This window comes from Rhinatrema bivittatum, chromosome 17 (assembly GCF_901001135.1).
Source record: "Rhinatrema bivittatum chromosome 17, aRhiBiv1.1, whole genome shotgun sequence".
In the NCBI taxonomy this organism is placed as follows: domain Eukaryota; kingdom Metazoa; phylum Chordata; class Amphibia; order Gymnophiona; family Rhinatrematidae; genus Rhinatrema; species Rhinatrema bivittatum.
Window position 1 is genome coordinate 12,539,008 of NC_042631.1, and position 24,858 is coordinate 12,563,865.

General features: G+C 41.2%; 1 protein-coding gene and 1 long non-coding RNA gene across 3 annotated transcripts in view; one reads left to right on the forward strand and one right to left on the reverse strand.

The window, feature by feature from the left end:
• Nucleotides 1–4,452, forward strand: part of LUZP2 (leucine zipper protein 2) — a 279,647-nt gene extending 275,195 nt beyond the window's left edge. For both annotated transcript variants that reach the window (XM_029582400.1, XM_029582402.1), the window contains 2 exons: nucleotides 798–878; nucleotides 3,952–4,452. In XM_029582400.1, coding sequence (XP_029438260.1) covers nucleotides 798–878; nucleotides 3,952–4,056 — 186 coding nt within the window. In that variant the 3' untranslated portion in view covers nucleotides 4,057–4,452. The remainder of the gene's footprint in view (nucleotides 1–797; nucleotides 879–3,951) is intronic.
• Nucleotides 1–24,858, reverse strand: part of LOC115079183 — a 267,455-nt gene that overhangs the window by 107,471 nt on the left and 135,126 nt on the right. The window lies entirely within an intron of this gene.

Sequence of the window (24,858 nt, forward strand, 5' to 3'; positions counted from 1 at the left end):
AATCATGTGCAAAATAATCTTAAATCGTGGGCTGTAAGGCCTTTTCATTCTCAGAAAAAGATAGCTTATAAAAACGTCTTCTTAATCTCAACCCATTCTAACTCAAACCGGGGCTGTTCATCTGTTTAGCTGCAGAAAAGCCCCACTGATAATTGTCCCCTTCACTGTGGTTAAAAGAGGAGGAGCACAGGGCAGTTTGAGAGCACATTGGGACTCTGTCTGCATACCATTGTGTGGGTCATGTATGCAATGTACCCGCTAGCCTGCAAGTACCGTGGACTGTGTCTGATTTGCCCCCTTAAAGGCACAGGGAGGATCAGCAAGCTTTCATTGCAATTATAAATCAAGTGTATTGTACAGAATTTAATCGTCACAATTTTATTTTTTTTTGTCTTTCTACTGTGTGATCGCATTCTGTACCTTTACAACTCCATTTTGCCAGGAAGAATTTTTTTTTTTTTTAAATAGAAGTGAAATTTACAGTATTGCTCAAATAAGTTGCTTTCACTTTTGAAGATAAACTGGATTTTTGGTGGGTTGTGATGCCTTTTACCGGATCAACATAAGAATTATTCAGAGAATACTATACATAAGCTCTCAAGACTATCTAGAGTCCTTCTGCAGATGTGAACATATCCTCAGGACAGTAGAGCTGCTGAAACTCGGAGTTAAACTGATAAAAGGGAGGAAGGGATTTTCCTCCCTAAAGAACTTAGTGGTTTATTAAAATGCATGAAGAGCCTCAAAGCAGAAAACCAGAAGTTCAGTGTCAGTGACATACCTTCCTCTTCCTATAGGTTAGTAAGATGTGCACCGTGAATAATAATAATTCCTCATCGGTAAACAGCAAGGCTGCAGTATCAGATCCAAGCATGAAGGTAAATACCTATTCTTTAACTTCTCCGAATATTTTATGTATATTACATATTGTCATTTTGTGCATTTTGGGTGTTTACTCAGAACCTATGGTTGTAGCAGTTACAAATAAAAAAGGTAACTTAATAAATATAACTGAGTGGAACAATCTGCTATGACACATGTCAAACTCTCCCGCACACACACAGTCACCAACTTTTTATCTTGTTTGGCAAATCTGATCCATATCATTTGAAACTCAATTTCGCAATGCATTCTGAAATCTACATTAGATACAACAGTAAGAGTGAGATTTGACAGCGAGTTTGGGGACAGAGGGCTGAAGGTCAAATAGTGACATCAGTAAGCTACAGTATAATTTGTAGTTTTACCACAGTATCTTACAACCTATGCGTATGTTGGTTTACGCTTGAACGCATGCAATGCATTGGAACCACTTATATAAATACATTGAACATGTCAGCCTTTCCTACCTATTTTATAAATATATGTTCACATATTTTACGCGTGAAAGTAAACTAGGACTTACTCGCATAAGTCCTGATTTACATACACAAGTTGGCCAATTTTAAAACGTGCGTGCATTAAGGAAAATAGCCAGTTTACCAATTAGTCCACCAGTTCACCCAGTCCTTCTCCAGGTCATCGAGACCCTCCTGATTCTACAGCCTGACCTCCCACCCAGTCAGTACCACACAATAACCACACTTTATATCGCTTACCCCAGATAATTAGCAGGTGTAAAAGTTTACATGTGTCTTTTAAAATAGCAACTTTCACGTGTGTTGGCTCTGCCCCAGAAAGCCCCTTTTTCACATGGATATGTGTGTGACTTTTATAATATATGGCATATGAACATTTCCATGAAACCAGATCTGTGGTTACATCCAAAATAGAAGAGTTTGGTTCTTCTGAATGGAACCCAAGTTCTTCCCTAACAATTTCTCCCACTTCACGGGGGGAATTATGGTTTCGGTTCTAATGCAAAGCAGCTGGCCAATTTCCATCAACAATACAATAGTCCACAGGGCAACCTGGCTAACGCCAGTGAAGAGCAGGCACATACTTCTTAAGTGCACCAGCTACTGGCCAGTCAAAGACCTTCTGCATGTGAAACTGGTATTTGGGGGGAAAAGTGTACAAAAGTGTACAGCAGGATGGTGGCTCCTTGACAGTGGCAGAGCTATGAGGGCGCCTCGGGGGGGGGGGGGGGGGGGGGGGGGGCCGGGGGCTGTGCCCCCTCAAATTTGGCTCAGACCCCTCCCCTAACAGCAGGATCATGTCACAGCCCTTAAAGGTGCAGACGTTAGAGGGGTTGAAGGCACTGTCATCACTGCCAGTCCATGAACCCATGCACCTTTAAAAAGGTTAACTTGAACAGGGAAACAGCACTGTTGCTGAGGTAGTAATAATTAGATCTGAAGCTATTATATTCTATTTACTTTTGGCAAGTAATTATCCTCCCTTCTCTCAGCACCTTAAAAGCTGAGGAATGCCTGGCTGGTTGGAAGCCTGAGAGATTAAGGGACAGTGAGACAGCCGGGGAAAGGAGAGCGTGAAAAGACAGTTGATACAGAGTCTTGCCAGAAAGGGATTTGTAGCTACTGCCATGAAAACTCACATAGGGTGCAGTAAGGGATGGGGACCTGGTGGGGGGCTAGCAATGTGCCCCCTCATATTAACCCTAAGTCTCCCCAGACTTGCCCTTGCTCCCCGATAGTTGATTATGAAAAGACAAATACACAAGAAAAGAAAAAGAAAATACAAAACCTGCTTTATACTTTTTTTTTTTTTTTTTTTAAGTTTCATGCTAGGAAGAACTGTGCTGCAGAGGTGCCCAGAGGTGACCAGCTTAGCTTCCTATGTAATAACGGGCACTAAAGTCACAGTTAATGGGAGACATTTCCCAAAGCATCACATGCATAAGACAGTTTTGTTCGTGTAAATGGGCTTTTGGAAATTGCCACAGGGTTATGCACATAAACGTTCACACACAAGCAATTTTGCAGGTACTTTTGTGCTTACATCAAGGAGGTGTTCCTGGGCACTAAATCAGGGCAAGGAAAAACATTTGTGTGTCTACTTTCAATTTTCAGTAGTATGGGTACAATGCACATGTGTACGTTTACAGCAGGCATAAACATGTGCACGTATTCAATGCAGCGATATGTTCATATCCACTCATTTTCAAATTCAACTTACATGCATACGCCTGCTTTGGAAATTAGAGCTGAAGTCCAGGTGTACATGCAGACTTCAGCCCAGTGCAGGCTGTTATAGAATTACCCTCCAAATGTGCTAACAGCAAAATGCACCCTCTTTGCAAGCATGACACAAAAAAAAAAAAAAGCCAACACTATTGCTTGTGCATCAACAGGCCACAGCTTTATTAACAAACAGAAACATTTATTATTACCCAAGCGTCATGCAATCATACTCACAGGCCCTGGTGGACATTTGCCACACCCCCGGCAAGATGAACACCCCCCCCCCCCCCCCCCGCGCCTCATGCTGCCTCGGTGTAGAGCCCTCGCCACAGCCCAGCAAGCCACTCCCCTTCAGGGACTGCACCCAGTCGTCCTCCAACAAACCCATGGCTCATGGTGCCGACCATCCGACCAACACGGCTGGCCTGTCAACACCACACGCTGCAACAACCACCTAGCTCCTCCAGCAATTCACAAACCAGCTGCCACAGCCATAAGTGAAAGAAAAGTACATACAAAGAAACCAGAGGGCAGGTGGGAGGGATGCAGCCTGTATCACGGCACAGGGGGAAAAAAAAGGCGGAAGGATATAAATATCTAACCTCCGAAACCTCTGCTTGATTCTGCAGCAAAGCAATGGATCTTTCTACTAACCCCTTGTTCAAGTGCCAGCTAACCAAACTCCCCCAGTGGAAGGCAGCACGAGGCCCAGGCTGGCACCCAAGTAATCCTGGGCAGTCAGGGACTTGCCCCGCGCATCTGCCCCCCCCCCCCCCCCCCCCTCACACAACATACATTAACCTCTGAATTAAAGCACATCTGTAGCACAAAAAGTTAATTAACCTACGACTTTCTTTTCCTTAAACAGAAAATCCATGGCCCTCCCTGGAACAAATCAGAAATTGAAGAGACAACTGACCAAAACCTGAAGATCTCTGGACAGAAGAACAGCACAGAAGAAAAATCATTGTAAAGCAATGCTATGACTGTCAGCAATGTTTATCATTTGCTATTGTCTTTGATTCTTTTCTGGTCTAACGGCATGGAGATGTGCTAGGTTTCTAAAGCATGTAACTTTTTTCACTAATTCATGAATGTTTGTAAAAGTCTCAAAAGTTTCCAACATAAAATAGAATTATTATTTTAGCAATAATCCAATAGAAATGGATGTTTGAAAAATGCTTTGTAATACAGTCTAGTTTTTTGAAACTATCACGTAGTTTCAGATGAAATTTGTGTGAGATAAAAAGTTGGTTTTTGCAAATATTCAACATTCAGAAGTTTTATTCTGGATTTATCTTTGCCGTGCACCAAGTACTGTGGATCAAGGTACGATCAATGGCTGTGGTCTAACATTAAAGAAAACCAGGCACTCTTACTGCACGCTTTGGAAGTTTACTTTTATTTTAAAAGTTGAGTTATTTTGTGTGAGATGGGCTTCAGAATCTGATTTCCAATTATTCACTATACCGCTGTCCATGGTGGCTTATATAAACTAAGCATTTTTTCCTGTAGACACAAAAACGGAAGAACTCCAGGCCTCCAACTTGCTCGAAAAATTCCAATCAAGGAGCCAGTGGATTCCATTGTTCGTTTTAAAACAATAGAGATATTGGGTTCCACTTATCCAAGGTCTTTCTCCTGCCCCAAGGGAAATAGCTTTTTAATCAAGTCCACTTGTTTTCCTGGTAATTCATGATTGCAGAAAAATGAAATCTAATTTGTGTCAGTTCTACTGTCACAAGGAAGGCTCTTGGTATTATTTCTTAGAAGTCTAAAATGATATATTTTCAGAGCTTCAGGGTGTATGTGGTATTTTTGTTTAGGATATTTAGGGGTTAATAATCAAAGCTGCCCATGTTTCTGCAAACTCTGTGGGTACTTTTACCTGTGGGCTTTGCATCAATAATCAAATCTAACATCCGCAGTGACTTGGAATATTGCCTCCAGGACAAAATAACCCACGACAACTGAGCCTACTTTCTCTGTGCATATGTTTTTCTCACTGGAAACTATGCAGGTAGATCTACATAATCAAGTAATTCCTCTCTTTGCCCCCGCCCCCAGGAATGCCTCCAGAATCCTCAGGTAAAAAGTATGCGCATTATTGAACACCACACATACGTTTATCCTCAGACAGGTTGGGCGATATTCAAAGACTTCCCACTTTAATGGGTTATATGTGTTTTTACACATGGGAAAGGCTTTGAATATTGCCCCTTCATAACTGGAAATGAAATTCAACAGCAAATCAGTTGAGTAGAAATTACAATTTCATAAGGCTATTTAAAACTTTGAGAATTACTTATCTCCTAATAATGCACCAGAAGCAAACCTTTCTTTGAGGGTCCAAGATAGACAGACATGAATGCCGGTATATAAAAACAAACAAATAAATATATATATATACACACATAAAATGGCCTCCCAGGGAAGGTACTGAAGACAGAAAGAATGATGGTGTTCAAGAAAGCATAGAATATGCACTAAGGATTCCTAGGTGTGAAGTGACGGGCAAGTCAAAAATCAACTGTGTGTATGTGCAGGCCAACAATTTTTGCTTTTTTTTTCTCATTTTTCTTGTTTTATTTTGTAAGTTTCATTTTGTTTTAGCATATTTCTTTTCAAAATAGCATACATTAAAAACAAAATAGCACATGCTAAAATGAAAGTGTGCACTAAACATATAAGGGTTGATATTCAGCTACGGAACGGCTAGTTAAGTTAGCCGGATATAGCTATCTGGCTAATTTAACGAAGATATCCCTGACTACGTTAAAGTTAACCTGATAAGTATATCCAGCCAACTTTAGGATAGCCCTACGGCACAACCAGAGTTAGCCACATAAGTTAAGTGGCTAACTGATCCACCTGGAAATACCTCCTGCCTGTCCTCATACAGCTCTTACAGCCGCATACAGCTTTGAAGATAGCCGACTATCTATTTAGATGGATAACTTTTCAGTTATCCATTTAAATGACTTTGCAATAGTGACCTCATTTTATTTTAGCTTGTGCTGTTTTAAAATTGTGCATGCTAAAAAGAAACGGATCGTAATGAAAATGCACATCTCTGTTGCACCAGGAATGAGATTGGACAAACTAGATGAATCTTACAGTTCTCCTCTGCTGGCATATTCTGTTTCCATGTTTCTATCCTTTCATCATTCAATGTACTGCATGATGAAAGTGTGCATCCTTCCCATACAGATGGGAAGGATGCACACTTAACAAGAACCGAACACAAATACCATAGAATAGCTTCCAAAACAAATCCAAGGTGGAATTTTTTCTGTTACCTATTGCTCTAAAGCTCTTTTTGGCCCATCTCTTATCTGTCATGGAAGCAGATCCAGTGCATCCATTAGGCAAACTAGGTGGTCGCCTAGAGAACACCAAGATCGAGGGGTGCAGCAAAGTCCTGCCACTGTGAGGTCCAGAGGGGCGCTGAACCAGATCCAATACTGTCAAAGAAGGGAGCGCTGTGCTGGAGCTGGGTGAGGGGTGACGAAGAGCAAAGGTTCACCTATGGCGCCAAATATGCTTGCACCAGGCCTGCATGGGAGAGCAGTCAAGCATGATGATTTGTGGTTTCCTACCTCCCTCCCTCATAGATGAGTTCAGTTACTACAGTCACCCTGTGTGCCTGAATGAAGAGAGAGAAATCCTGTTGCTCGTTCGTCAGCCACTAGGTGTCCCTATACAAGTACTTAGTTATTTCTTCCTTTCCTCGAGGGGGTGGGTGGGGGCAGGGATAGATGAAAGAGGGGTATGATTGTTATTGCAGCAGTATTCTTACCACCAAGTCAACTTGAGAAGCAGAAGCGTAAGCCACAAATCAGATCCATAGCTCATGCCCTATCAGAGCAGAGCTCTACCCAGTGAGGCCACCAACCTGATCCAATCAGAAGTTACTTGCGTGAACCTTAAAAAAAAACAAAAAACTGTTTTGTGTAAAAACCCCTCTGTCAGTCATAAGAATGCTTAATAACTGTGTTTTATGTACATTTTAATTAAAAAGTTCAACAACATCTTGCACCACATTTCTACCTCAAGTAATACATCATATTGAGAATTAATTTATCTCTGATGTCTCCATCTTGGATAAGTCCATCTGTGCACACTAGGAAAAGTGTTTTAGAAATCCCCCAAACACGGTTTTGAGTCACAAATACTTTAATGCATGTGGGACAGGCACTAAGATGCCATGTGGAAAGTGGTATTTTTTTTCTTAATTGGATCTCACATCTCATTTTACTTGAAAGCTTCTACCCAGTTGGGACTCATTAAAATCCATTTTAAGATATGCAGCAGAAAGTCTGTCAAATCTTGTTTGGAAAACAAATTATTGAAGCAAGGTTGACACTTTACTGACACTACAGAAAATCGTTTTCCCCCATTCCCATCTTCCCATTGACAGCAACGCTTGACTCTGTCATCCACACTGTACTACTTATAAAACAATGACCAAGATGAATGTGAGAGAGTTGGTCACCCATTTGTATGGCCAATAACAGGTCATGGATCTTGGCTATGTCCACCAACATATCTGAATAAGTCACTTAGCAGTCAAGTTGGATACTTCTGGTAAATTCACTTAAAACCCAACTAGTATGAAGCAGCTTTTCAAAATTCACAGAGGGATAATTTCGAAAGAACTGCGTGTGGGGGCCCCCCCCCCCCCCCCATATACATGCATATATGCATTGGCATGCAGATCTACCCTAGTATTTTATAACACACATGCACCGTATACATGTGGGTTACAAAATGTGTATACACCTACCCTGCAACATTCACGCATATGTATAGATGCACATGAACATATAATAAATTAGTCGGATAAGTTTCAAAAAGCAGTATAAAAAAAAAACCCAAACAAATAAATGTCTGGCTAAGTAGCACTTTTGAGACTTATCCAGCTAACAGGATCTAATTTACTAAGACTTTTTCGCATTCTGTGTCTATGTGAAAAATACTCAGTAAATGAGATCCTTTTCCAGATAAGCAACACTTTTTTTTTTTTAAACTTATCCAGCTAAGCGGCATTTAGTAGCTGCCATTTTGCCAGTTAAGTCAGAACTTATCTGGCTAAGGGGTGCTGAACCATTGAATGCGTATGGGTTCCAAAAACCCATGTATTTTTTCCAATGTATTTTAAAATTATGTGCGTGAATAGTACATGTGAAAATTAAGTAGGATATACCTGAGTAAGTTCCTTTTTACACGTGTACGTCAGAAAATTTTCAAAAATAATCGCATCAAGCAAATCACCCCATTTTTTTTTTTTATTCCTCTACCAGTTCACCCAGTCCATCTACAGGTCATTGAGACCCTCCTGGTTCATCAGCCTCAACTCCCCCAGCTCACCTAGACCTCCCATCCCACCAGTAGTTCACAATAAAAACGTTTAATATAATTTATGCCGGATAATTAATAGGTGTAAAAATACACAGGTAAGCACGTAGGTGCTCATTTTTACATGTAAAATTTTGAAAATTCACCCCTAAATCTGGTAAGTTGTAGAAAAATGGTTTTAGGGCCAAATTTCCATTTATGAGTTGCAGGTAGGCCAGAAGAGTTAAGATGCAAAACACAAGGAAGGAGTTCAAGATGGCCACCTGAACAGGACACTGTGAATGAGCTGAAATTTGCAGCTAACTATACCATCTAAACACATGGGGAAAGTGAGGATTTTTCCCTCTGTGACCCCACAACTCATCGACCAACCATTGATTACCACCTTGGTTTCTTTGGCTTCACATCTGATGGGATGTGTTGTCCCTGTTGAGAGTCTCAGCAGAGGAGAACTGGACTCGCCAGGGGATTAGGTTTCTTATCAATATGAGCTGCCCACGCTAAGATTTGACTCTTCCCAGGGTACCACGATGGAGCAAAGTGAGTATGGTGTTCCTGCTGATTCGCTGGAGGGTCAGGAAGGTTCGGTTCTTTCCTCGTTGGTTGCTGGTGTGACTGGAGACCCTGCAGATGGTAGATGTTCTTTGTTAGAGTTTTGCCACAGATGTGACTTAGGGGTCAGCTCTGGTGGATGCTGGTGAGATTCCAGGCACTGAAGGAGGACAGAAATCAGATGAGGTCTCCCAGCTATTTGGCAGCTATAATGTTGAATTCCTTATGGGACTTAAATGCAAAATGTGGTCAAGTTCTTGTTTCTTCACTCAAACGTAATTCCCTTATTGCTACACTAGAGCCTCAAGTATCCAATCTTGGTTTCAAACTTTCAGAGAATGCTTTACTTTTTTTTCCCTATTAAATAAGATACTGAGAAGATTTGAGGAGTTCAGGCTTATTTGATTCAGGATCAATGAACTTAATCTCACAGAGTCAATGTTTTAGAGAATGTTTCGAGGCATTTTAACCTCCAAATCCTGAACTTTCCTTAATTTATGGGGGGAATATCTCTAATTACTTCCAAGAGATATTTATCGGACTGTCTTCAGATGTCCCAGAATGATATTGCTCCTGCTAACAACATTTTCTTCTCATCATCTTCTGGACTTTCTAATATACACAGTGTTCCTATTTCTTCTTTACCAAATTTGACTCCGTTTTTGGAAACTTCCGAGGTTGAGAAAATTGAGCGGGTGACATTACAAGTTTCTGTTTTTGCTGAATTGGATTTGAACAAGGAGATTTCTGCATACTTTAAAAATATGAATGTTTCTTTTCATGGTCAAACAGTAAGAGCATACTCTGATTTACGTAGGATAACATGAACGCAGAAGGACTTTTCTCGCCTTACAGAAGGATACTATAGCCCTAGGAGGTTTTTATTACGATATCCCTGTAAATGTTTTGTGAAACATCAAAATAACTCTTGTTTTCTTCACTCCGGAGGACAACATCTTCACCTGTTCCCATCTGAATCAACTGCCTTGTTTACGTATATTTTTGGAGCCTTATTGTATTTGGGCATTTGGTCTTTCTGGAAAATTAATTTCTTTTTTCCACTCCTTGTGTCTCTTGCTCCCTTTTCTTGTTACTTGAGAACGGATAAGCAATTATTTTTTGTGTTTCCTATTATTATTTAAATGTTAATTATTGCTTTGTTTATTTGTTTATATTAGCATATTAACAGGGTCATTTATTATTTCATGTTAAGGCCTTAACGCTTGCAATAATGTGCGATAAATCCCTAATGCACGCGTTAAATAATGCAATGCACATGAATATGCAAATTTCATATTTGCAATCCAAAGCTAGGTAGAGAGTGCAAACTCGGTAGATAGTACTTTGTACAAATCCACTCCTCTTGTACCTTTTCATCGATTCAAATGGCAGAAAATCTTCAGTGATGTCAACTTTGCTGTTCGTACTTCTGACTGTGAATGTAAAACCATCCCCAACTTCCACATTGAGTTTAAAGTACCCTCCTCTTACAGTGGTATAAATAGAGAGTGACATATGGAGGTCTATTCAGAGTCTTTCTCCCTCTCTCCCCAAACAGCATGTGCGATAAAAATCTTGTCTTTGCTATGGGCATAATACCCAAAGCAAAAAATAGCGTGGGAGCAATACATTTATTGCACGCTGCGGAAATTGCCTACGTGATGTAGGAGCAGGGAAATTAGCCTAATTACACCCTTTTTTTTTTTTTTTGCGGGCACTATTTACACTACATTTTTAGCATTTTGATAAATATGTGATTATAATAAAAAAAAAATAAAGCTTAAAAAATTATTCAAAACATCAAAATTGCAACTGCTCAATTTTTTTTTTTTTAATGATGTCATTTGCATCCTCAATCTGATGTTTTCATTTTCCAACATTCATTAAAAGGAAACTGCTAAAGGCTGAAAATTTAAATGAATTTTATTCAATGCTGGGTTCATTTCATTTTTTTTTTTTTTTTTTACAATTCCTGACACACAGAGTGCCACTGGAATGTCATCTGCGACCTTATATGAATAAAATAAAATAAATATCGACAGCAAAAATCTTTTATACAGTGTCCTTAAGGCACCACACACTACCAAGGTTCCAGTGCAAATCCGGCAGTACTGCAGCGAGAGCAGCAGATTTCCAACACATACTGTACATGACATCCACGAAGCAGTGAATACTGCTCACACTGTAACGCTTCAGTCACTGTAACCAACCAGCGTGCTCTTATTTCATCCATAAACATCCTGTGCATTTCTTTAACAGAGGAGAAACACTAATTTTCTTTGGTGATAGGCACAGAAATTGCTTGTCTGTTTTGCGATTATAAGCTCCAGGTAAATCTGAAATATTTTCTATTCCCCAAAAACTGTAAGGGAATTTCAGTTTGAACGATTTTGGATCACAGTCACCAAATCCCACGGGGCAACACCCAGCGACTCAACAGGGCCTGCACTTAAGGCTCGGAAATACAGCTTTTGCTCTCATCTCTGAGATATTAGTTGAAATGTGTTTAAGGGCAGAAAATTCTCTTCATCCCCCCTTGTAAAAAAACAATTCACTTTTCCTCCAATGAGGCTGGTTTCATGGTGTTTGCTGTCAACCCTCATCTTCGTGTTTAACAAAGTGTCCAGAACATTCAGGCTTGAGCACGATAAGAGCTATCCTTCACCCCCAGTCCCTCCGGGCAACCCTCATCATGGCCGGCATTGCCCAGAACTTGCAAGTTGCCTACTGGTTCCTGTTAGAAACTCAACCCCAAATGTTTCACCGGTACAACGGTTTTGGCTTTGGTTGGTACAAGTTTCGATCCTGGCTTCCCGTTTGCCCCTGCATATTTCCTGCTATGTTTCGCCTGTTTCCTGTGTTGACCTCTGTTCAGCCCTGCCTGTGGTTCTCTCTCTGTCTGTACCCGTTTTCTGCAAGCTCCAACGCTGACCCTGCTACTCCTTGAAAACAGTGCTGCTCTCTTGGCAGTCATGCCTGGCAGTAAATGTCCACTTTTGCCTGGACAGTGGCACGGCATGAGAAAGTGTTTTAAAAGTTCAGGGGCACATAACAGTTAAGGAATACATCTCAGAACTGAAACCTCATGAAATCCAGGTCAAATGAGCAATTAAAATCTGTCTAGTTGTGCCATATTTTACTTACAATAAAAATAGCAATTTTTTTTCATGTATTTTTTCCATTTTTTTTTAAACAAATTATCTATTTGGTCAATGAGACTGAATTTGTTAATATATATGCATCTTTAACACATTAACAACAAGAAGACTAATTGGGCTAGATTTAGTAGCTGCTCAGTTACAAACTGAGTACAATCTGCCAATTATATTTGAATTTCTGGCTCCTGATAGATGCATGAAAACAGCTTGCTTTAGCACATGGGCACATTTGGGCCTTTAAATGAATTGTGCAAACTATTGTATTTTCCCCATGAAATAAGCATTTTATTCATCTATGGCATGGGCAATAACAGACAAAAGTGATAGCTTCAACCATAAGCCCCCTGGTCCTAATTAAGAGAAGTCTTTCTTTATAATGAAGAGAAACATTTTTTGCTTCTGGTTGGTAAGCTTTCAAAACAGTCGCCCATCAGATTTAGGACAGGCATCTTACACAGGAAGGATAACTTTCAAACAACTGCATGTGATGACATATTCATCTGTAGTTGGCCATGTGTAGATTTATTTTAGTATTTTATAACATGCATATGATATACGTGTGTTTTATGTAGACTGATGCGCAACTATATGCAACGCACTGATACCACATATAATCGATGCATTGATCGTGCGTACTTAACCTTATTTTAAAAATATACATGTGCATATTTTATTCATGAAAGTAAAGTAAGACTTACTTGTGTGTCCCGATTTATACGTGTAAACTGTTGTATTTTATAACACGTGCGCGTCAATGAAATTACCAGTTTTACCAATTAGTCCACCAGTTTGCCCAGTCCTTTTCCAGGTGATCGATACCCTCCTGCCTCTTCAGCCTGAACACCCTCCAGTTCACCCAGACCTCCCATCCAGCCAATAATTCACAATAAACACTTTTAATATCACTTACGCCAGATAATTAGCGTGTGCAAAAATAAAGTTGGGAAATGAACACATGTAAGCTTCTTTTATAATAGCAACTTACATGAGTAACTCTTGCCCCTCTCCTGGGATCACCCTATGTCTGCCCCCTTTGTGCGCAAAAGGGAGAATACCACGCTCTTTGGGCTTTTATAGAATACGGAATGTGCAAGTAGAGGGTACTTATGCGTGTACATGCTAATTTTTACGTGTATACCGTTTTGAAAATTCACTTATGAGCTTTTAAAGAATAAGCTAAAAATATCAAGGGTTGTAAGTGTATATGAGAAACCAAAAACAGCCATAACATTTATGGAAGAAAGTTGGACAGCATGGAGAAATGTCTCCATTCATTCTAAAATATAATATAGTCATTGTATTTTAAACCTCTGACAAACCCGACCATGGAGTTACCGAAAGTAAACACCTTGATGCTTGCTTTGAGGCCAAATGAGAAGAATGATTTAGTAAAGGCAAGGTGACATTCAGCTCAAAGTTAATGGTCTTGCTTCTGGAGTTGAGGTAAATGGAAGAGGAGCTTACTTTTCCGGTATTTGTGGCACAGAGTGTATACTGGATTGTACTGGTAGTGGGGTGGTTAATAACGATGACTACAAGGCTCATAGTCTCACGTCAAAAGGTGTGAGCTCTTCTTGCAGCTCTAACATTATCATCATTTCTAAATTTATGCATGAAGAAATCCACAGGATTTGTTATTTCCTTCACTCTCTCGCCGACACAAGCAGCTTTTCTGTGTTATGTGCTCATAAAACGGCTTCTCACACAAATTTCCATCACACACGTTTGGTCATTGACACACTGCTTCTCTCTCCCGCACACAGAGGGTTCTCTCTCTCACCCACCGTCATACAAAATTCTAACGAGCAACGCTACAAATGTGTCCTAGTGGGTAGGACGCATTTTTCAAACACTGGAGCTCTGGTTCAACAGACATTATCGTGGCTTACGCCACAGTATGAAAGCAAACAATCCTTTTGTTGCTTTAGAAATCAAATTACTTATTTGCTTAAGTAACATCAAAAGTGAACAACCAAAAATTATCCTTTTCTGTGTTCTAATGCAATCTCACTGCAAGCACATTCTGGTTTTAAGGGCATGCAATACTTTCTATAAAAACCATGAGAACAGACCCCAGATAAAATGTAAACAGAACTTATTGGACTGTAAACAATAATCATCTTAATAAAGAAGTGTATGGCTAATCTAAAATTGTATTACAATAATTCTCAGCACACCAGCTGTCATTTCAGTATGACAACCTGACAACTGTCAGCTGCTGTAATTGGAAGTTAATGACTATTGTCATCTCATGTCATGATTGACACCTGCTACAGTGAGCAGAATGCTGCAATTTGATTAGTAGAGATTTATGCGGCTCAAATGCTGAACAATATCACAAATGATTCTAATGTTCATCCTTTTCACGTCGCTCCTCCCCTGCTCCCTGTTGTAAAAAAAAAAACACAAGCGGACAATTCCACGCCATCCCTTCAGCTTACCGCATCAAAAATCAAGGGAATGGAGCAACAAGGGTTATACATTTCCAGTGAGAGCAGCTTAAAAACCATCTGCGTGTCTCCCAGCCTTCTCTCATGACATTGGATGTTTAGTCTTTTTTACTATAAACGCATATGTACTGAAAGTCCATAGTGGATTCCCTACTAATCTATGACATTAAGATTTGTCCAAATATATTCTGTTAGCCTCATACATATAGATCTGGACACAGGGCACATCATTTTAAGAGTAAAATGTCAATTCATACTTTTTGTCCTGCTCAAATATATAAAAATAAATTGTCAGAAAATGCAGACATTTTCTATTTTACAATTTTTAAAATATATATCTTGAGGAAAAAGATCAGAAAAATATAGCTATTTAGAAACAAAGTTTATCAGTGTGTTTGCCAATTAATTGTATAATGTTGTAGTAATGTTTGTATTCTGGATTTTTAACTGCCTTTCTCATAGCCTCTGTTGCTAGTCCCCCACGTCGGACCTTCCCTGCACGGCGGTCTGTCATGCACTCAGCCAGGGAGCCTGCTCCAGCATCAGAGGCATCTGCTGAGCGCTCGGGGCTGGAGGTAAAAGCCCTGAGCCCTAGCCCAATGCAGAGCTAGTAAAAGCAAATGTCTAAACTTCTGATAATTTTCTGATTTCTAACATCTACCATTCTCTAGAGCAGGGCTTCTCAATCCAGTCCTCGGGGCACACCTAGCCAGTTGAGTTTCAATGAATATGCATGAGAGAGATTTGCATGGACTGCCTCCATTATATGCAAATCTATCTCATGCATATTCATTGTGGCTTTCCTGAAAACCTGATTGGCTAGGTGTGCCCCGAGGACTGGGTTGAGAAGCACTGCTCTAGAGCACTAGAAAAAAAACATTCAAAAATATTGAGAACAATTTTCTTTGCATTCTCCTCCTGATTAAATTGTAATATTTTTTTCTAGCAATAATTAGTATTCTCTGTAGAGAGAATTGTACTTATTTGATAAGAAAACGGGTAAATCAAAAAAGAAGTAGCTTAGGGGGTTAGCAAAATGGCAGGCAGGGGTCGGATTCCAGTTCTCCCAGTGACATTGCTTGAGACCTTGGACAAGTTGTGTCATCTCCCGTTGGTTCAGGAACCCACTTATGGACAGGGACTTATCCTGAATACTTGTTGCCATTATACACTGCTGTGTACATCAGTAGCGCTATAAAAATGAGAAGATTGGATAATTCATGAAACTATTAGGGATGCACTTTTGATTTTTTGATTTTTAAAAAAAAAAAAAAAGAAGGGAATTTCATGTATATTTTTGTTTGTTTAAACCCCCATTTCCACCACCACTGCCAATTATATCAGCAGGCAAACTTCCGCAGTACGGCACCGGAGGGCTAGGTGTGACTGGAGATTTGTTCTGGCCCCATCTGGACCCCCGTGGATTGGAAAAGGTTAAGGAGGGGATGATGGGGTGGGAGGAGGGGGCGCCATTTCTAAAAGTTTGTGTGCTGGCTTAATTTGGCCGCCAATTAAAAAAAGAAAAGAAAAGAAAAAAATCCAAAAATTGAAAAGAAGAAATAAGAAATCCCTGTACACCCCTAAAAACCAAAGGTTTGTGTGCATAAAATCAGAACATGCATGTATGAGTAGCGAAGTCACACACATATGTGCCATTGTGGGAACCTTGCGATTATGCGCATCCTTGGCGGTGTCAGAAGGAGAAAAGGGGGCATTTTAGGAGCGCTCCAGGGAGGGGCTCAGAATCACATGCGCAAATGACTATTTCTCAAGCAGTATTCGTGCACGCATTACTGAACCTTTCTGTACCTTATTACACCTGCTGAGCCATGGAATTAAGGTTACTGTGGTCTTTTCTCTGCAGCTTTGGGTTGGAAGGTCAGGGTGAAGTGGTGGAGGGTCAGGGTGAACGGCTGCAGGTAGACACACAAGTAAGCTTTTTTTTTTTTTTTAAGAATTGGAGCATGCACATTCTTTATAAAATGAATACCTCTGCGTAACGCTCAAGGACATTACATGCACAATTATCACGCGCATAGGAAACATGCACATAATTTTATAAAAACATGGGTAGAGCAAATAAGTGCTTTCCTGGATTACAGATATCCACGCATACTTTTGGGGCAGAAATACATGGCATTTTATAAACAGTGCAGCTCCCTCCGCGTAGTTTATAAAACACTGCAATAAATCTCCGTGGGCCCACTTATGCGTGCATTTGGAAACGAGCAGATTATTGAAAACTGGGCTTGGTTATTCCTATGATACTTGCCCTTGAACAGGAAGACTTTTCTGGAGGTGCATAAAAATAGCATTAAAGTGGTCTGCATCCAAACAGCTGTTAATTAGAAATACTTACACTAATTTCTCTGAACAGAGAACTGACATGGAAGGTTTCACACCTATTTTTTTCAATCTTTGCTACAATGTTGACACCCGAAATGAAAACCAAGATATGCAAAGTGCAGTTAAGCAACCATTTCTAATATAACAGGGAAATAGCTTTTCTGCTAATATTCTAAAGGAAATAAGAATTTGAAAGGTATCTTCTATTGTAGTGAGATTAATGATATTCATTTCTACAGTACTAACATCGCTTGTGCGTTCGGTGTGCAAAGGAACAACAAACCTGCAGCATGTACCTTCCAAACATTACAATGACGACAAGTGATGCAGATTTCATGCATGGCAGTAAATGTTAGAGAGATATTCCCATGCACATAATGCATTTCTGTGTTAATATCGAATCTACTCATTACAATAAACGTAGGCCAAAAAAATGTAAATTAAAGCCATTCCTCCTCTCAGAGGTAGTTTTACCCCTTGCTTGGGATCTGCCAATTCGCCAAGCAGAATGTGTCAAGAGCGATGCCCGGTCACTCTGGCTCCGCTGAGTTCTGCTTGGAAACTGGACCCAGCCAGCCCCCCTGAAGCCAGCGCCATTTTGTGGTACGGCTGCTCAGACTTAACAGTTGTACAATAAAATGGCCAACGAGAACCCAATGGGACAGGAACCCAAGGGGTAAGGAACTCTGGGGTAGGAGGGGTTTAATTTTAATATTTTGGCAACTTTGTATTTTTCTTATTGACCTTCCAAAATGAGTCAGTGAAAACCCCAGAATTTTGGAGTGGGGTGGGGGGGGGGGGTTGTGGTTCGTTGTTTTACTGACTAAAACACTGGTATACCATCACGTTTTTTTCATTTCATGTGCAAACAAATGCAAATCCCTACAAAATAATACAATTCAAGAAAGCCTGGGATCAGGTAAGATTTGCAAGAATGTATCAGGAATGGACAGACTATACAGGCCTTTTGATCTTGGTCTGCCGTCATTTTCTCGGCTTCTATAAGAGGGCATTTAAGTATACCATATAGCGATCATCATGGTTCTCTCCATCTTGAAGTTGGAAAACTTGCAGAAGTCAATTTTCCAAAGGGCATGTTCAGTATTGCATCTAAGATAGCACTCGACTGAAAACCAGGCCACTACCTGGTATTTTACTATTTGCTATTATTTATTAGACTTAAAATACTGCCTCTAAAAAAAAATATTACACAAGCAGTACAGAATAAAAAAAGTTTACAACACCTCAGAAGAGGCCTAATTAATCATACAGTCAAATATTATTAGGCAGTAGAAATATTATTGTGGCCCACTGGGTAATCACAGTCATAAAGTCTTGCTGTTAAGATGACAGGGAAGGTAATTTTTAAAGTCATCTGCCTGGGTAAAGCAGTGGTTTACCAGCAAAAACGAGCTTCTTAAAAACTGCCCACTGTGTATGCAGGTAAGGTATGCGCATAGGTGCCCTACATGTGCACTCACCCACACTAAGGGGTAGATTTTCAAAAAACGCAAATAGGCGTACTTTTGCTGGCGCATCAGGCGCCAGCAAAAGTACGCTGGATTTTAGTGGATACGCACGGAGCCGCGCGTATCCACTAAAATCCTGGATCGGCGCGCGCAAGGCTATGAATTCTGTATAGCCGGCGCGTGCCGAGCCGCGCTGCCTACCCCCGTTCCCTCCAAGGCCGCTTCGAAATCTGAGCGGCCTTGGAGGGAATCCTCTAACGCCCTCCCCTCATCTTCCCCTCCCTTCCCCTACCTAACCCCCCCGCCCGGCCCTGTCTACACCCCCCCCCCCCTTTACCTTTCTCCGGGGATTTACGCCTCCCGGAGGGAGAAGTAAATCCCCGCGCGCCAGCGGGCCTCCTGCGCGCCGGGCTGCGACCTGGGGGCGGGTACGGAGGGTGCGGCCACGCCCCCGGACCGCCCGGGGCCGTAGCCACGCCCCCGTACCCGCCCCCAAAACGCTGCCGACACGCCCCCGAAACGCCGCGATGACCGGGCCCGCCCATGACACGCCCCCCTCGGAGAACCCCGGGACTTACACGAGTCCCGGGGCTCTGCGCGCGCCAGTAGGCCTATGTAAAATAGGCTCACCGGCGCGCAGGGCCCTGCTCGCCTAAATCCGCCCGGTTTTGGGCGGATTTAGGCGAGCAGGGCTCTGAAAATCCGCCCCTATGGGGGCAGCATTTCCTGCAGGTGAGATTAGGGGAGTGTTTGGAACTACGCACATAGGGGCGGATTTTCAAAGGCCCGCGGGCGTAAATCCTTCCGGATTTACGCGCGCGTAAAGCCCCAGGGCTTCCTGTCGGGGGCGTGTCGGGGGGCATGTCGAGATGAGGCGCCGTTTAGGGGCGGGGCGTGGTGTTTCGGGGGCAGCGACGTGGGCATGGTTTCGGCCCGGGGGCGTTCCGGGGGCGTGGCCGCGGCCTCCGGAACAGCCCCCGGGACCAGACCACGGAGCGGGGCACCCGGCTGACGTGCGCAAACTTTGCCGACAAAGGTAAAGGGGGGGTTTAGATAGGGCCGGGGGGGTGGGTTAGGTAGGGGAAGGGAGGGGAAGGTGCGGGGAGGGCGAAGGAAAGTTCCGTCCGAGGCCGCTCCGAAATCGGAGCGGCCTTGGAGGGAACGGAGGCAGGCTGCGCGGCTCGGCGCGCGCAGGCTGCCGATTTTGCGCAACCTTGCGCGCGCCGACCCCAGATTTTATAAGATATGCGTGGCTACACGTGTATCTTATAAAATCAGGCGTACTTTTGTTCGCGCCTGCTGCGCGAACAAAAGTACGAGTTCGCGCAACTTTTTAAAATCTGCCCCACACTTTTGATTTTCAAAAGGTACACGCGAACTTTTGCCCATAAAAATTACCTGAACAAAACTGCAGGTGTAAATGTGAGCGGGCAATTTTCACCAGGTTTTTTTGGGGTTTTTTTTTTTTTTTTTTTTTTTTTTTTTAAAGTGAAAGTACCCGTGTACATTTATTATGAAAATTAATGCAAAGTACGCTGGTAAAAATGATTTACCTATGGACTCCACAAATACGCGACTGTTCTGAAAATTACCCCCCAAGGAGTGAATTTCAAATCAGTTCCACGCATAAAAGCAAGATACACACATTTCAGCAGCGTCTTCGAACATTTGATGGTATTTTATAAAATCGAGAGTATGCGTGTAATTTCAGTTTCACGCATAAGAAAGGGGCAATCTAGGGATGTTCCGAGGGGGGGGGGGGGGGGGGGTCCAGAGTACGCACAGCAGTTGCTATTTTGAAAGAAAGATACCTGTATACATCGCCAAAATTAATTTTGTACTTTTACACGGGCTAATTAGCCAGCGCAAATGAATTGGACGTATACGTTCTTGGTGGTCTTTGGATGGAAGGTCTGGGTGAAGTGGGGGGTTCAGGGTGAAGTACTGGGGGGGGGGTCTAAGGGGGTGGATTTTAAGATCTGCACGCGTGCGGTTTCCGGCTCGCTCACACGGGCGTGCCAGTTTTATAACATGCTCACGCCATAGCGCGCATGTAATAAAATCAGATGCCTGTGCACGTGTGCGGGCGGCCTGCGACTCACGTGCGCAGAAAGGGAACGTTCAAATTATCACGGCAGCGATCGACCTTTTTTTCCCAGTTCCCTCCCAGTGAACTTCCCTAACCCCCTGCCTAACCTTCCTCCCCTTTCCACTCTCCACCCTGACCCCTACCTATCTCCCCTATTGTTTTTTTGTTCTGTAACTTGCCTGCTGCCAGCGCACGCTTCCCCGGGACAGCATCGAATGGCACTGAACATTGCTATAGCACTTTCACATTTGCACATTATAAAGGGGAAACAATGAAGAAAGAATGGGACAGTGAAGCTGAAATGTTTTTACATGCAAGTTGTTTTTTTTTTAATAAAAGAGAGACTGGTAATATTTGTCAAAATGATTAGATTTGAGTGCTTTATTGTCTGTCCGGCATACATCCATGCTTTCTGTGAGTATATTTAGCGTGGCCACAACGCTGTCTGCTGTTTTCCTCTCACTGTCTTTTACATAATATGTTGTATAGAGTGAAAGCACTGAGCTTCCTTTTTCATTTTAAAAATCGTTATGCTGCCATTAGTGAAGAAATTAGCTTAAATGTTGAAGGGAAGACCTACTCTGATTCATCGCCATGCATCAAAACGCTCACCTTCAAAGTAAACATTTGTTAAATAATCTGGAATATCTGAATAGAACTGCGAATGGATTTTTTTGGCCACTGGTGAACTCCTTCTGTCAAGATTAAAGAAGAAATACTCAATGAATTTACTGCTGCTTAATCGAGTCAATGAGCTCCAGCAAAATCGGTAGAATGAAAAAGAAGTTTCAGTTTTATGGTAACCGGCACATTTCTAATTGTTAAGAGAACCTGTTGTGGAATCTGAAGTGGATATGCCTGACAGAATGATTAAAAGGAACTAATTTTGAAGTCAAAGCTATATTTACGACTAAAGACCAGGCAGTTTATACACTAAGTTACACGTTAAGCATGTTTTAAAAAAATTCTTTCTAGGAGCAGGATTGTGCATTGCTTTGAACGAAGGGACCCAGCCTGGGGGCTGGGGGGAGGTCTTGCATGTGGTTACCTCATTTGATGGGGGCCCTACCTCAAGTGGAAGGCAGCATGGATTTGGGGGTGGTGTGGAGGGAGAGCCAGTCTGCCTTGGTGGGGGATGTTAGAGACTGCTGGGACTGAATTCGAGGGATCAGGGTACTATGCAGTAGGAAAAGGCCCCTAAACACATGCTCCAAGCAGATACTATGGTGGTAACTTTCAAACCGGCACGCAGGCTCGCCTTTGGTGCACGTGCATCAGCGCGCACCCAGGGGCCAGTCAATTTTATAACTTGCACGCATGTTACATCATTGCCTGAGGGGTAGATTTTCAAAGGGTTGAGCGCGTAAGATACGTGCGCAACCCCTGAAAACCTACCCCTGCCTCCCTCTGCGTGTGCCGAACCCTCTTACTGACAGACTATTTTGTATAGTAGAATTAACAGTGATGCTGACCTTGGTCTGGCCATGCCCAGGCTGTTGCCATTTTGTATGGAAGAAATCTAATATGACACTGGCTTTGGTCTGCCAGTAAAAAAAAAATATAGAAACAGGTGTAACCAAATATCCAGCAATATGTGTAGAAAATCAATATCAGATGTAAATCAATACATTTATTAAGGAACGGTATCAAGGAACGGTATCAGAAATTAGCATGTGCTATACTGGTGTAATCCACTGCCTCTCATCTGCCATAATGCCCCAAGCAGTTGTCAGCCACAAGCACCAAGGGATCATGAAATGTATCGAATCCTCATCAATTTTTTGAAAATTTTTTAAAACTGCACATAAAAATGTCAAAAATGTGTACTTATCTTTAGAAAATGCCCAGAGATTAACTTATGAATCTTCTGAACAAAAAAAAACAAACAAAAATATACAAGCACCTAACATGGCCAGTGTTTCAACAGCATCTGCTGTCTTCATCAGGGTCAAAATTAATTCCTATAAAACAAATAGTAAGTCTTCCTAAAACAATTTTTAAAAACCAATATAAAATTTCTCTTCTCAATCACATGGACACAAACAGCTTAACCTCATCTTAAAATGGTGGCATGTTCAAAATAACACCAAGATGTCTCATTTATATATGCCTACGAAAATATCGCAAAATGTGTTCAGACAACTAATCAAATTGCAGTCATTTTAAAGGGAATGAAAAACAGATCAATAGAAATGCTTATATGTAACCCACCAACGAGGAGACTTCAAGGCATCACGTCACAAATTTAAAACAAAAAAAAAATTCAGATAATTATGGGTCTTTGAAAAATTCGAGATCACTGGTGCAGGTAAATAAGTATGTTTTCCATTCAATGGTAAATAACTGTTTTATTATTGAAAATGTTCCAATATCCTTACTGTGGCAACTCCATACAAAGGTAACAGTCAAGAGTTACAGGTCCCCCGACACGGTCCCGTGTTTCGCGGTGGCTGCATCGGGAGGGACCGGATGACATTCAAAATCTGGAATATAACATAAGTAATCAAACATGGAAAAAGGCAGGCTGCAGGAAAATAAGTTACAGTGGGTAATCACATACCTTATAGACAATCATCAGGAGCGCGAGCATCCTCTGCTCCTGATGATTGTCTATAAGGTATGTGATTACCCACTGTAACTTATTTTCCTGCAGCCTGCCTTTTTCCATGTTTGATTACTTATGTTATATTCCAGATTTTGAATGTCATCCGGTCCCTCCCGATGCAGCCACCGCGAAACACGGGACCGTGTCGGGGGACCTGTAACTCTTGACTGTTACCTTTGTATGGAGTTGCCACAGTAAGGATATTGGAACATTTTCAATAATAAAACAGTTATTTACCATTGAATGGAAAACATACTTATTTACCTGCACCAGTGATCTCGAGTACTTGCTTATGTGCAAGGTTTGCTTCTGTTTATGATTGGATAAGTCTTTGAAAAATTCCCCATTCAGTTTCAAGGAGGAATGGTACAAAGCCTATAGCTTCAGTATTATTCATGTTGTCATAATAACAAATCAAAATCACCACCCTGCGATCTAGATGTGGGTTTTTCCAAAACTGCTAATTTAAGATTCTCAAAGGTATGTTGTTTATCTCAACAATGGTCAACTAATGGACCCTCATGACACTGTTGGGAGATTGAATTTATATGTTCAATCATGCAAGTTCGTAATATTCTTCAGTCACACTAACACAGGGGGTTCTTTGAGGAAATAAAAAATTGTGTTGTACATCCAAAGAGAACCTATTATCACTAAAGGACTGCACACACACACACACACACACACACACACACACACACAGACTACATGCCTCACACCATGTCCCATCGTATCATCTGATAAGGGAAACACATTAGAACTCTCTGAATATTTGGAATGTATTACAAAATCACAGATGTTGCATCCACATTGTAGAACAAAAACAGCTGGATCTTGAAACAATTGCTGTAACTGTAATACAGACCAATGCTTTTGGATACTTTTTTGAACCCAAAATACTTGCAGTAAAAAAAGATAAGACAACTAGGTTGTGCTTGTGATTCATTTCTGCAAGCAATATACGATTGACCCATCATGCTCTTTTAATGGCTCGCTTAAGGATGTAATCTAGATACTCACAATCTAAAAAATTGTATTTCATTTCAAAGGCTTTGTTCATGTATTCTTGTACTGAAGAACACAACCTTCGAAGCCGGAAAAACTGCCCCAGAAGTTATTGTACAGAGATAAAGGATGACAACTAGATTACAAAAGCATGGTGTTCCTGTATATTGGCGTCCTAAAAATAGAAAATTGAAACCAGTACTAAAAAGTGCAGTGTTGATATCCAAATAAGGCAAGACAGTAGTACTAAAAGAAAAACTAAATTGCAAATTTTCTTCAGATAAATTCAACCACCTAATAAAATCTTTAAACAGTGATTCTGTAGAAGGCCAAAGGATGAACATGTCATTAATGTAATGGCGATATACAAATCGCAACACAGAAGCCAACTCCTCTTCCAATATGTAGACACAAAACAAGGAGAGGGGAAAATTATTCCCAATCAAATATTATAAATTTTTTTTTAAAAATCATATAGTAATCCACTGTCTCCCGCCCACATAGGGCCCCAGACAGCATCAACTTTTATGGCACCATAAATTTTAATCACATACCATCTCCCTTATAGAATTTTATAATTTTTAAATTTTTAGTTTTATTTTGTTTAATTATTTTATTCACCTTAATTGCCTAAAAAGAACTAATACTTTATTTGTAACCTATAATTTCATAAAAAATTACACTGTGATACCAAGTGTTCAGGACTAGCCAGAGAACAGACTGCAGGCTGGCAAAAATCTTTA